Consider the following 11,673-nt stretch of genomic DNA (forward strand, 5'->3'; position numbering starts at 1 on the left):
ATCACTTGCTGGGAGTATTTCCCCACACCCGCATTACAAGTAGTATACCCACAACTTCATCGAGCTAGCTGACCACAAGAAACAGTGCTGTGGGCCGGGGGGGGGAGAAATGCAGATTTTCCAACTGATAGCGTGCTTTCCCGGGGTCAGGCATCTCAGGCGCGACTTTCAGGCCTGTCCTTAAAGGCAACAGTATCACTCTGGGGTGCAAAGACTAACTAATACAGGGTACTCCCTGTCTTGGCCTGAAGAATGGGTGGGATACCAGAGAGCAGTTAGTGCTATCCCACCACAAGATACGGGGAGAAAATTAGGATCTTTGAACATAAAACAAAACATACAGTGTAATCTCCTGCTGCAAACAGAGTGACAATTCCATGTGCAGCCCTGCAGTGTATGGCGTATAGCAATTGTTCATCCTGTATTTACTGTAACTGTGAAAAGCACGCAACGGTACAATTATAAAACCTGCCCTACTAACCTTGTATTGTGTGATGGAGCGAGTGTTCTTCGAAGGACTGCTGGGTAAAGCTCCACCACGGTTGACAAAAGTGGTGGAAGCAATATGAAGAATGGAGAGAATCACACAAGAGGAATAGAGTACAAAAGCAAGGGAGTTATGGTAAATCACTGGTTAGGCCTCAGCGAGACTATTGTATCCAATTCTGGGCACCTCACTTTAGGAAGGATGTCAAGGCCTTGGAGAGGGTGCAGAGGTGATCTACTAAAATGGTACCAGGGATGAGGGACTTGTGTTATGTGGAGACTGGAGAAGCTGGGATTTTTCTCCTTAGAGCAGAGAAGATAAAGGACGATTTAATAGAGGTGTTTAAAATTATGAGTGTTTTCGATAGTGTAGACAGGGAGAAACTGTTTCCACTGGCAGGTGGGTCGATAACCAGAGGACACAGATTTAAGATCATTAGCATAAAAACAAGAGGGGAGATGAGGCGATTTTCTTTTACGCAGCGAGTTATGGGTCGAGTTTCCCTGTCCTGTTTTTCTGGCACCTTCACCCAAGGTGCGCCGTTTGTGTCCGCCTCCAAGCCTCGGTATCCTGGCCGCTCCCCAGCCTCTCTTCGGTCGTGGCGCAGCGTGGCCCAATGGATCGGGGGCGGAGCCAGATCCCGGCGCTGAAAACAGTGCCGGGACCTCTGCTCTAGCACGCATGCACAGTAGTTCCTGGCAGGCCAAATCTATGAGTACGTGCTGCAGGCTGTGTGGGAGGGGCCCAAAGCACGCTGCGCCATCCCTAGCCCTGGCCGAATGGGCTCCCTCATCGGCAGCCTGTTGCGCTCCCTAAGGTAGGTCTTCTATTTTTTATTTACTGATTGATTTTGGTGCTTTTGGGGCAGGGTTCCTTCTATTTTATTTGTTCATTAATTGCTTATTACTTTTTGTGCTTTGTTTGGTGCTTGGTGATGCTTTAAATGTAGTTACTTGCGCCGATTCCTTAACTCTAGGTAAGGTTTTTCTGTGTGGACAGAAGTGGCAACATACGCTGGCCTATGTTAGTTTGGAGCAACTATTTGCTGGCCAAACGCCTAAAACAGGGGTAAGTGGCTGGGAGCGCCCCCTTTTGAAAAAAACGGAACTAAAAAAAAACTAACTAACTCACTTACACTGGCGCAAATTAAATGGCCAGAATTGCAACTAAAATGATACACCAGAAAAATCAAATTGCTCCAAAAAAAGGAGCAACTCCTCGGGAAACTTGGGCCCATGATCTGGAATGCTCTGCCTGAAAACGGAGCTGGAAGCAGCTTCAATAGTAACTTTGGAATGAGAATCGGATATATACTTGAAAAGGAAAAATTTGCAAGGCTATGGAGAAAGTGTAAGGAAGTGGGACTAATTGGTTAACCCTCTCAACGAGGCGGCACAGGCCCGATGGGCCGAATGGCCTCCTTCCTGCTGTGCTGTGTGATTCTATCATTCTAACTGCATCATATGAAATTGTAATTGACTTACGAAAATATATTTTCATATATTGTATTGGTACAATGATTGAAAACCCAGTGATGGTACTGACAGTTACTGAGACTTTATCATGGATGGCTAAGTCCCATTTGGGGTCACTGTATGATACTCCATGTTCTCCAATACAGATTGAACCTCCCTTATCCGGAACCCTCGGGACCAGGCCTGTTCCGGATAAGGGATTTTTCCCGGACGAGGGGTGGTCACGTTAAATTGGATGGTACAGGTACTGAGCAAGGGGATATTGGGGCTGGCTGCCTTGGGGCTGGGAGTGCGGCAGAGAGATCATGGGGATGGGGGGAAGGTGGATCGTGGGGTCAGGCCAGCGATTGCGGGAGTCGGCAGCGAGGAAGGACTTCAATTTGTTCATGTCGGAGTTCTGCGCATGTGCCACCTGGTGGCCAGGAATGGTTCTGGACAAGGGGTGGTTCCGGATCAGGGAGTTCTGGATAAGGGAGGTTCAACCTGTACCTTCTACAGTGCATTTTCTAATTTACTAGTGTTCACACTAACACGACATAATGTACCTGCATTCCCTCCAAGTATCTCCTGAAGGCACTAACTCTTGCTGGGCATACTACCACAGGTGCTCTTTGCTAATTTACCCAAATGGCCATTTTTCATGTGTCTCTATGAACCCAATCCTGTCCTTCACTGATATCCACCCACACACACACTTTCCAGAGGAGCCACTGGATATCAACCTGTGCTTGGGCATCAGCTATTTACAATCTATATCAATGACTTGGATGAGGGGACCGAGGGTAATGTTTGCTACTGATACATAAGAACGTAAGAAATAGGAGCAGGAGTAGGCCATTTGGCCCCTTGAGCCTGCTCCGCCATTTAATAAGATCATGGCTAACCTGATCGTGGCCTCAGCTCTACTTCCCGTAACCCTTTACTCCCTTATCGCTCAAAAGTCTGTCTATCTCCACCTTAAATATATTCAATGACCCAGCCTCCACAGCTCTCTGGGGCAGAGAATTCCACAGATTTACAATTCTTCGAGAGAAGAAATTTCTCCTCATCTCAGGTTTAAATGGGCGGCCCCTTATTTTGAGACTATGTCCCCTAGTTTTAGTTTCCCCTATGAGTGGAAATATCCTCTCTGCATCCACTTTGTCGAGCCCCCTCATTGTCTTGTATGTTTCAATAAGATCACCTCTCATTCTTCTGAACTCTAATGAGTATAGGCCCAACCTACTCAATCTTTCTTCATTAAGTCAACCGCTTCATCTCTGAAATCAACCTAGTGAACCTTCTCTAGGATGTAAATACTACTTCCCACCAACAACCAACACATTTAAATTGGAGAATATAATATTTTTAATAGCATTAATACATTTATATTTGTTGTCTCTCAATTCTCCTAATCTACAGATCAGTACAATTATTATTTTGGTCAGTAAAGTATTGGTAATTCAACACATTGCTGTTTGGACTCCAACTCCAAAATGTACTGGAATAGACTCTCTCCCCCCTCTTCACCTCCCCCTCTCTCTTCTCTCTCCCCCCACCCCATCCCGCTGCCACCAAGTTAACTTTTGTGAAAAGTTGAGATCCACACAGCAAATTATACATTTGCAAGGGCCCTAAATAATATTAATTCAGGAGATGTGTGAGTTCAGGGCAAAGAATAAGCGTGGGCCCAGGGACAGTACGGACCAGCCCACACTGCGATGTGTGTGAACTCATCTCTTTTTGGCGTGGAGGCAAGTTATCCTCGATACGAGGGACTGCCTATGATGATGAAATAATATTCTAACATTGAGAAAAAAAGCTATTATAATTTGGTCAATTTCATTTCTGCAAAGTGCTCCTTAATTAAAAGACTTCAAAATTGTGCATGCAAACCACCAAGCCAATTCTGAATATTCGATCAAATGAAAAGCCTTTGAGTCAATCTGCCTTCAGCTGAAACTGGATTCTACCTACTTAGATGATCATGCAAAGTGGGGTATCATTTTGGATCTATTCCAAATTTAGACAAAGCGAAGTGGGAAAGTAAGTTGTGAGGGGGATGTAAAGAGGCTGCAAAGGGATAGAGACAGGCTGAGTGAGTGGGCAAGAACATGGCAGATGAAGAAATGTGAGGTTAACCGCTTTGGTAGGAAAAATAGAAAAGCAGATTTTTTTTTTTTTTTAAAACGGTGAGAGATTGGGAAATGATATGCAGAGGGACCTGGGTGTCCTTGTACATGAGTCACAGAAAGTTAACATGCAGGTACAGCAAGCAATTAGGAAAGCAAATGGTATTTTAGCCTTGATTACAACAGGATTGGAGTATAAGAGTGAAGAAGTTTTGCTGCAGTTATATAGGAGTTTGGTGTGACCACCCCTGGAGCACTGTGTACAGTTTTGGTCTCCTTACACAAGGAAGGATATACTTGCCTTGGAAGGAGTGCAATGAAGGTTCACTGGACTGATCCCTGGGATGAGAGGGCTGTCGTATGAGGAGATCGAGTAGATTGGGCCTATACTCTCTGGAGTTTAGAAGAATGAGGTGATCTCATTAAAACATACAAAACTCTGAGGGGGATTGACACGGTAGATGCCGAGAGGTTGCTTCCCCAGGCTGGACTGTCTAGAACCAGGGAGCATGGTCTCAGGATAAGGGGTCGGCCATTTAAGACAGAGATGAGGAGGAATTTCTTCACTCAGAGGGTGGTGAATCTTTGAAATTCTCCACCTGAAAGGGCCGCGGATGCTCAGTTGTTGAGTACATTCAAGACTGAGGTCGATTGATTTTTGCACTCTAGGGATATCAAGGAATATGGAGATCGGGCGGGAAAGTGGAGTTGAGGATTGAGATCAGCCATGATCTTACTGAATGGCGGAGCAGGCTCGAGAGGCCGCATGGCCTTCTCCTGCTTCTATTTCTTATGTTCTTACATCATGCTACGACCGATCCAGGAATACTTGATGCAGACAGTCCCTTGCACAAACACCACTCACCTTGCTGAACATAAACATTCATCCTAAATAAAACTTTAGAAGGGCCAACCTTTCTAAATGGTCACGCTATGCCATGAACAGGACATGGGTATATGTGCATACTTACTAATTGGGGAAACAGTACTTGGGTATCTGATCACCAGCAAATCCAGCTTTGACAACCCCAGATCCCTGGATAGGTAAGAAGAGAGAACATAGTAAATGTTACACAGTGCACCACGCTAACAGAACACAAGGAGCCTTTCAAATTTCCAACACCTAACACCTTCCAGCATCTTGCCCAAGTGACCATCCATCGCTGGTGAAACTGGCCAGCAGGTGTTGGCAGACTTTTCCACCACAGAGTGCCTCACAACTGACCCTAATCCAGCTCTTGCCCAATATCCATGTGGGCACTTTCCAGCCTGGGCCAACGGAGAGTAATCAGGCGCAGGAACCCTGGTTGATTCACCCCCACCCAACGTACTGAGGACAACTGGAATCACTTCACTGCATATCCTGGCTGAGGTCAATTGGCTCAGCGCAAGACGAGAGCCTGAACCCTCTTACACACAATAGCTCACACACACACACACAGTTTATTTCATATACTCTATTATCAACAACTCCATTATCGTTGTATCATGTGACTATCAGGATGGTAGAAGGCGAACTACATGGACCTTGCCCTTTTTCTCATATAATAATTTCTATATAAGTGGCACAAGAGGTTAACTTGCAACACTACAAGTCAACTGTGACAGTAGGACAGAGAGACAAGATCAAACTTACAAAACTGAAACCTGAAAGCTCCTCACAGCAAGAGTGAACACAGCAAACTTGCAGAATGGGCATCTAATAGGCAAATGAAGTTCAACACATATAAATGTGAGGTATTACATTTTGGTAGCAAGTATAGGCGGGTCACTTACTTGGAGGGTGCGTCTAGGTGGGGTAGAAGAACAAAGGGATCTTGGAGTATAAATATGCAAATAGCTAAAAGTTACAATACAGGTTAGCAAAGCCAGAAAAAAAGCAAACCAAGCACTCGGGTTTATTTTGAGAAGAATAGAATTGAAAAGTAGGGAAGTTATGCTAAACCTGTATGAAACCTTGGTTAAACAATGGGCCTGAAATTCCGATGTCCCGGGTCCGTTATGAAGTTTCTACTGACCCGGGAAGGCATCGGAAAAGCCGGGTTTCAGGTCACAATGCGCATGCGCTGAAAACCAGCTTTTCCGATCTGTCAAATTTCTGGCTTGACAGATCTCGTGCATATCGGGTGCAAGGACACTTGCAGGGCAAGATTGCCGATATTTATGAATATCTTGCCCAGCAAATGTCCTTTAAAATCTTGCGCCTGAAAAAGCAAGCATATAGCCGACTTTTACAGGCCAAAGTGTTAAAAATACACAAAAACATTTTAAAATAAAGTTATAAAAACACATTTTATTGTTAAAAACCCTCCCCACTACGGTAAGTTTATTTTAAGGCTTAATTAAAAAAAACATGAAAAAAAAGTCAGGAAAATATATTTTTTATAACAACTTAATTTAAATGAATGTTAAATATGTAGTTTATTTTCTATTTTTTATTGTGTTTTGGGTGTTTGTGGGGGGTTTCTCATTCACAGTAATAGGACTCCCGGAACTCCTATTACTAGGAATGAGAATCTATACTACACCCGATTGGCTGCTGTCTCCAGATCCCGGCCTGCGCACGTCACCACGTGCACACGCTGCGACGCGCAGTCACGGGAGGCCTCAGGCTCGGGAGTTCCAATGGGCACAGCAGCAACAGGTAAGTGCGCATCTGTTTTCCCTATTTCACTCATTTGCCCGTGGGAAGAGCTCAACCGGAATTTCAGGGCCAATATTGCGTACAGTTCTGGCCGCCAGATTATAAAAAGGATACAGAGGCACTGGAGAGAGTGCAGAGAAGATTTACAAGGATGGTACCAGAATGCGAGGGTATACATATCAGGAAACGATGAACAGGCTGGGTCTCTTTCATCATCATAGGCAGTCCCTCGAATCGAGGATGACTTGCTTCAATGTCAACAAATTCACAGGTGTTTCAACGAAGGACCTAAAATTCCAGGTCCAAACTAAATCTAGAAGGGTGGAAGATGCCTGTGCTTGGATTTCTTTAACGTGTTGTGACCATTGTACACCAGTCACCACACGGGCTTGACAGAGCTAGGTCTTGGTCCAGTGGCAAGGATTAACCAAGACGACTGGAGACCAGCTCTGCTGCACGGACCTAGTGCGCACACATATCGCAGTTTGGGTTGGGCCCATGCTGCCCCTGGGCCCTCGCCTCTTCTGGGCCCCGATCACGTCCCTCTACAATCTCTCGCCGCTCCATCGCCCCGACCTCGCCCCTCCTGCAGTACCTGGCCATGCTCCAATCACCGACCTGGACCTTGATGACGTCCCTTTTCAATGCCGTTGCTCTCCTGCTCCAGCACGTGTTGCTCCCTGGAGTGGTATGCTGTCACGCTGCTCCTTCTGCTCCCCGGCCTGCTCCAATGGTGCTCACAGACTGGGGGCCGCACAGACTGCTGGGCCTCTTTATGCTTGATAAAAAGGCTGAGGGGTGACCCAATTGTGGTCTTTAAAATTATGAAAGGTTTTGATAGAGTGGATACAGAGAAAATGTTTCCACTTGTAGGGAAGAACATAACCAGAGGCCATCAATCTAAGATAGTCAACAAGAAATCCAATAGGGAATTCAGAAGAAACTTCTTTATCCAGAGAGTGGTGAGAATGTGGAACTCGCTACCACAGGGAGTGGTTGAGGTGAATAGTATCGATGCATTTAAGGGGAGGCTAGACAAGCATATGAGGGAGAAGGGAATAGAGGGTTATGCTGATAGATTTAGATGAGGAAAGACAGGAGGCAGCTTGAGTGGAGCATAAACGCCGGCATGGACTGGTTGGGCCGAATGGACTGTTTCTATGCCGTATATCCGGTGTAATCCTAGGTTAGACATCTGGGTAATGTGGAGGAGGAAGAATGCTTCGAATTATACTATTTGAAAGACAAAAACATTTTTTAAAAATTATTATTCATCGGATGTGAACATCGCTGGCAAGGTCGGCATTTATTGCCCATCTCCAATTGCCCTTGAGAAGGTGGTGGTGAGCCGCCTTCTTGAATGCAACTGAGTGGCACAGGGTAGTTAAGAGTCAACCACATTGCTGTGGGTCTGAACTCAGATGTGGGCTCGAACGGCTAAGGATGGCAGATTCCCTTCCCCAAAAGACATTAGTGAACCAGATGGTCGTTTCATGGTCACCGTCACTAGCTTTTTATTGCAGATTTATTTAATTAACTGAATTTAAATTCCCCAGCTGCCGTGGTGGGATTTGAACTTATGCCTCCAGACCATTAGCCCAGCCCGCTGGATTACTAGCACAGTTACCTAACCACTATGCTACCGTACCCCTTAAACATGTGCTGCATTGTACACGCTCTATGTGTTTAAACATCCTTTAATGTATAAAAGGGTAACCAAATCACTACTCTCTGGCCTAACCATGGCCTTCCATAAACTTATCATTACTGCTTTGCTTTTGCTTCTATGTCGCTATTTATAAAATCCAAAATGCAATCCATATCATCACCACCCAGACACTAGTCTTAAATTTTCCTCTTGTCAGTTTGAACCTGTGCCTTCTTATCCTACAGTCAGAGTCGAGCATGAAGCGGAACTCTGAATTTTCCTTATTCAATCCTTTTTGCCATTAAATTATTTTATGACAAGCACTGTATAATTAGTGGCAGTTACCAAATATAGCTAGCTAGCTGCATTGGCATTTGGCATCAGTAAACCGCATCTGAAAACACTTCATCCAAAAATTCTTTGGTACTGAAAATCTGTGCAATTAAAACCGCCAGATTCTGCAGAAAAGCAAAATACTGCCTGGATGCTGAAAAACTGAATTGAAATGCTGGAAATACTCAGCGGGACAGGCAGTATCTGTGGAGAGAGAAACAGAGCTAACGCTTCAGGTCGATGACCTTTCATCAGAACTCTCTTTATTTTGTCTCTCAATGCCCATCCCTGGTTGTCCTGAACAGCTGAGTGGCTTGCTGGCCAGTCTCGGAGAACATTTAACGACAATCTAGAGGATTTTGAGATTTTTTTTTATTCCAGTTGCCACCCTACAACTGACCAGATTTATTCACTTCAAGCTCACAACAAGCCACAGTGGGAATAGAATAGGAGTTGCTGCTCTCAGTTGCTCATCACCTGAGATGTTGCCTCATCTTTCTCTCTATGTTTGGAACAAAGCCTGATATTCATCGCTGTGGTACAGCATGTATAACTGATGCATTTTTGTACAATAACATGCTAGTGTCAGCTCCGCCTCAGTGGGCAGCACTCTCGCCTCCGAGTCAGAAGGTTGTGGGTTCAAGTGCCACTCTGGGAACTTGTAGTACGAAAAAATCTAAGTTGACGCTCCAGTGCAGTGCTGATGGAGTGCGGCACTGTCGAAGGTGCTGTCTTTCAGATGAGACGTTAAACAGAGTCTGCCCTCGTAGACGGATGTAAAAGATCCCATGGCACTATTTCAAAGAAGAGCAGGGGAGTTATCCCCGGTGTCCTGGGCTAATATTTAACCCTCAATCAACGTGACAAAAACAGATTATCAGGTCATTATCGCATTGCTGTTTCTGGGAGCTTGCTGTGCACATAATGGCTGCCACGTTTCCCACATTGCAACAGTGACTACACTCCAAAAGTACGTCACTGGCTGTAAAGCGCTGAGACATCCGCTGGTCGTGAAAGGTGGTATTCCCCACCCAGCGCCAGCTCTACCTCTCTCGAATCCTCCACTGTCTCTATATTATTAGATTGCTTGTCCGACATTCGGTACTGGATGAGCAGAAATTTCCTCAAATTAAATATCGGGAAGACCGAAGCCATTGTGTTCGGTATACGGCACAAACTCCATTGCCTTCCCACTAATTCGATCTCTCTCCCAACTCTGGTAACTGTCTAAGACTGACCAAGCCTGTGCGTAACCTTGGTGTCGCATCTGATCACGAATTGAGTTTCCTACCACGTATCCGTTCCGTCACTAAGACTAACCATTTCCACCTTCGTAATATTGCCCGTCTCCATCCTTACCGCAACTTATCTGATATCTAAATCTTCACCCACGCCTTTATAGAATCACAGAACGATTACAGCACAGGAGGTGGCCATTCGGCCAGTCGAGCCCATGCCGACTCTCTGCAAGAGTCTTCAGCCAGTCCCACTCCACTGCCCTTTCTCCCTTAGCCCTGCAAATTTTTTTCCTTCAGGTACTTATCCAATTCCCTTTTGAAAGCCACAATTGAGTCTGCCTCCAGCACCCTTTCAGGCAGCCAGTTCCTAACCACTCGCTGCGTAAAAAAAAGTTTCCCTCACGTCGCCTTTGGTTCTTCTGCCAATCGCCTTAAATCTGTGTCCTCTGTTCTCGAGCCTTCCGCCAATGGGAACAGTTTCTCTCTATCTACTATTTACTCGATCTAGACCCATCATGACCACCTCTAGACTTGACTATACCAATGCACGTTTACATTTCAAACTCCTTCCAGTTCAGACAAAAGAGTCACAGATCTGAAACTCTGTTTCTCTCTGTCCAGATGCTCCCTAACCGGCTGAGTATTTGCAGCATGTTTAATTCCTGGAATCCTGACCCAAATGAAACTCTCGGTGACTGCTAAAGGTGGGGGTGCCTTTAAAGAGGGTGCCACAAAAGAATTGAAGTGAAATGCTCCAATGCAGAGCAATTTGGGTGGGGGTGGGCAGCAGTCAGTATCAGCCATGGCTCAGTGGGCAGCACACTCGCCTCTGAATCAAAAGATTGTGGGTTCAAGGCCCACTCCAGAGACTTGAGCACAAAAAATCTAGGCTGACTCCCAGTGTGGTGCTGAGGGAACACCGTACTGTTGGAGGGGGCCGTCTTTCGGATAAGACTTTAAACCAATGCCCTGTCTGCCCTCTCAGGTGGATGTAAGAGAGCCCACGGCACTATTTCAAAGAAGAGCAGGGGAGTTATCCCCAGAGTCCTGGCCAATATTTATCGCTCAATCAACATAATAAAAACAGATTATCTGGTCATTATCACATTGCTGTTTGTGGGAGCTTGCTGTGCGCAAATTGGCATTTCCCACATTACAACAGTGACTACACTCCAAAAAAAAAAGGTAATTCATTGGCTGTAAAGCGCTCTGGGTTGTGAAAGGCGCTATATCAATGCAAACCATTCATTCTTCAGCTGGCAGCACCTTGCCTTTAACTGTGTTTTAAAAATCGACCACATTAAATGGCGGGGACCATCCCTTTAAGCGCGGGCGGTGGTTGCGGCTCCGGGCCGCCCGGTACTCACATTGTCGATGACCACGGGCTGGTTGGCGATTATATCGTAAGCCTCCATGGCGGGATTACGAGGATAAAACCGGCTTTTATTTTATTTTTTTTTTGTTTCCTTTGCAGCTGCAACCCGGAGGACGGAAAGCTGACTGGGCGCCTGCGCACAGCGGTGGAGAAGCCGCCCGTCAGCCCGGCCCACTGCGCCTGCGCGCATTCACCCCGCCTTCGCCAGTGGGGCCCACTGCGTTTGCGCGCCCTCATTCGCCCACTGCGCCTGCGCCCTGCCGGAGTCCCGATTCGCCCGCGCGTCCCGCGGGGCGGGTGCAGCTTACGTGAGTGGCAGAGCAAGACAACCAACCGGCGAAGCGGTCTGATAGTGAGGCGGA

The 11,673-nt window shown here is 46.1% G+C and overlaps 1 protein-coding gene across 1 annotated transcript in view; it reads right to left on the reverse strand.

Annotated features, from left to right (window-relative positions):
• LOC139235019 (beta-centractin) overlaps positions 1-11,505 on the reverse strand; it is a 34,316-nt gene extending 22,811 nt beyond the window's left edge. Inside the window, exons 1-2 of the mRNA XM_070866101.1 lie at positions 11,304-11,505; positions 5,045-5,109 (exon numbers count right to left, since the gene is read on the reverse strand). Coding sequence (XP_070722202.1) covers positions 5,045-5,109; positions 11,304-11,351 — 113 coding nt within the window. The 5' untranslated portion in view covers positions 11,352-11,505. The remainder of the gene's footprint in view (positions 1-5,044; positions 5,110-11,303) is intronic.
• Positions 11,506-11,673: the final 168 nt, after the last annotated feature.

The sequence above is a fragment of the Pristiophorus japonicus genome, chromosome 22 (genome assembly GCF_044704955.1).
Source record: "Pristiophorus japonicus isolate sPriJap1 chromosome 22, sPriJap1.hap1, whole genome shotgun sequence".
NCBI lineage: Eukaryota > Metazoa > Chordata > Chondrichthyes > Pristiophoridae > Pristiophorus > Pristiophorus japonicus.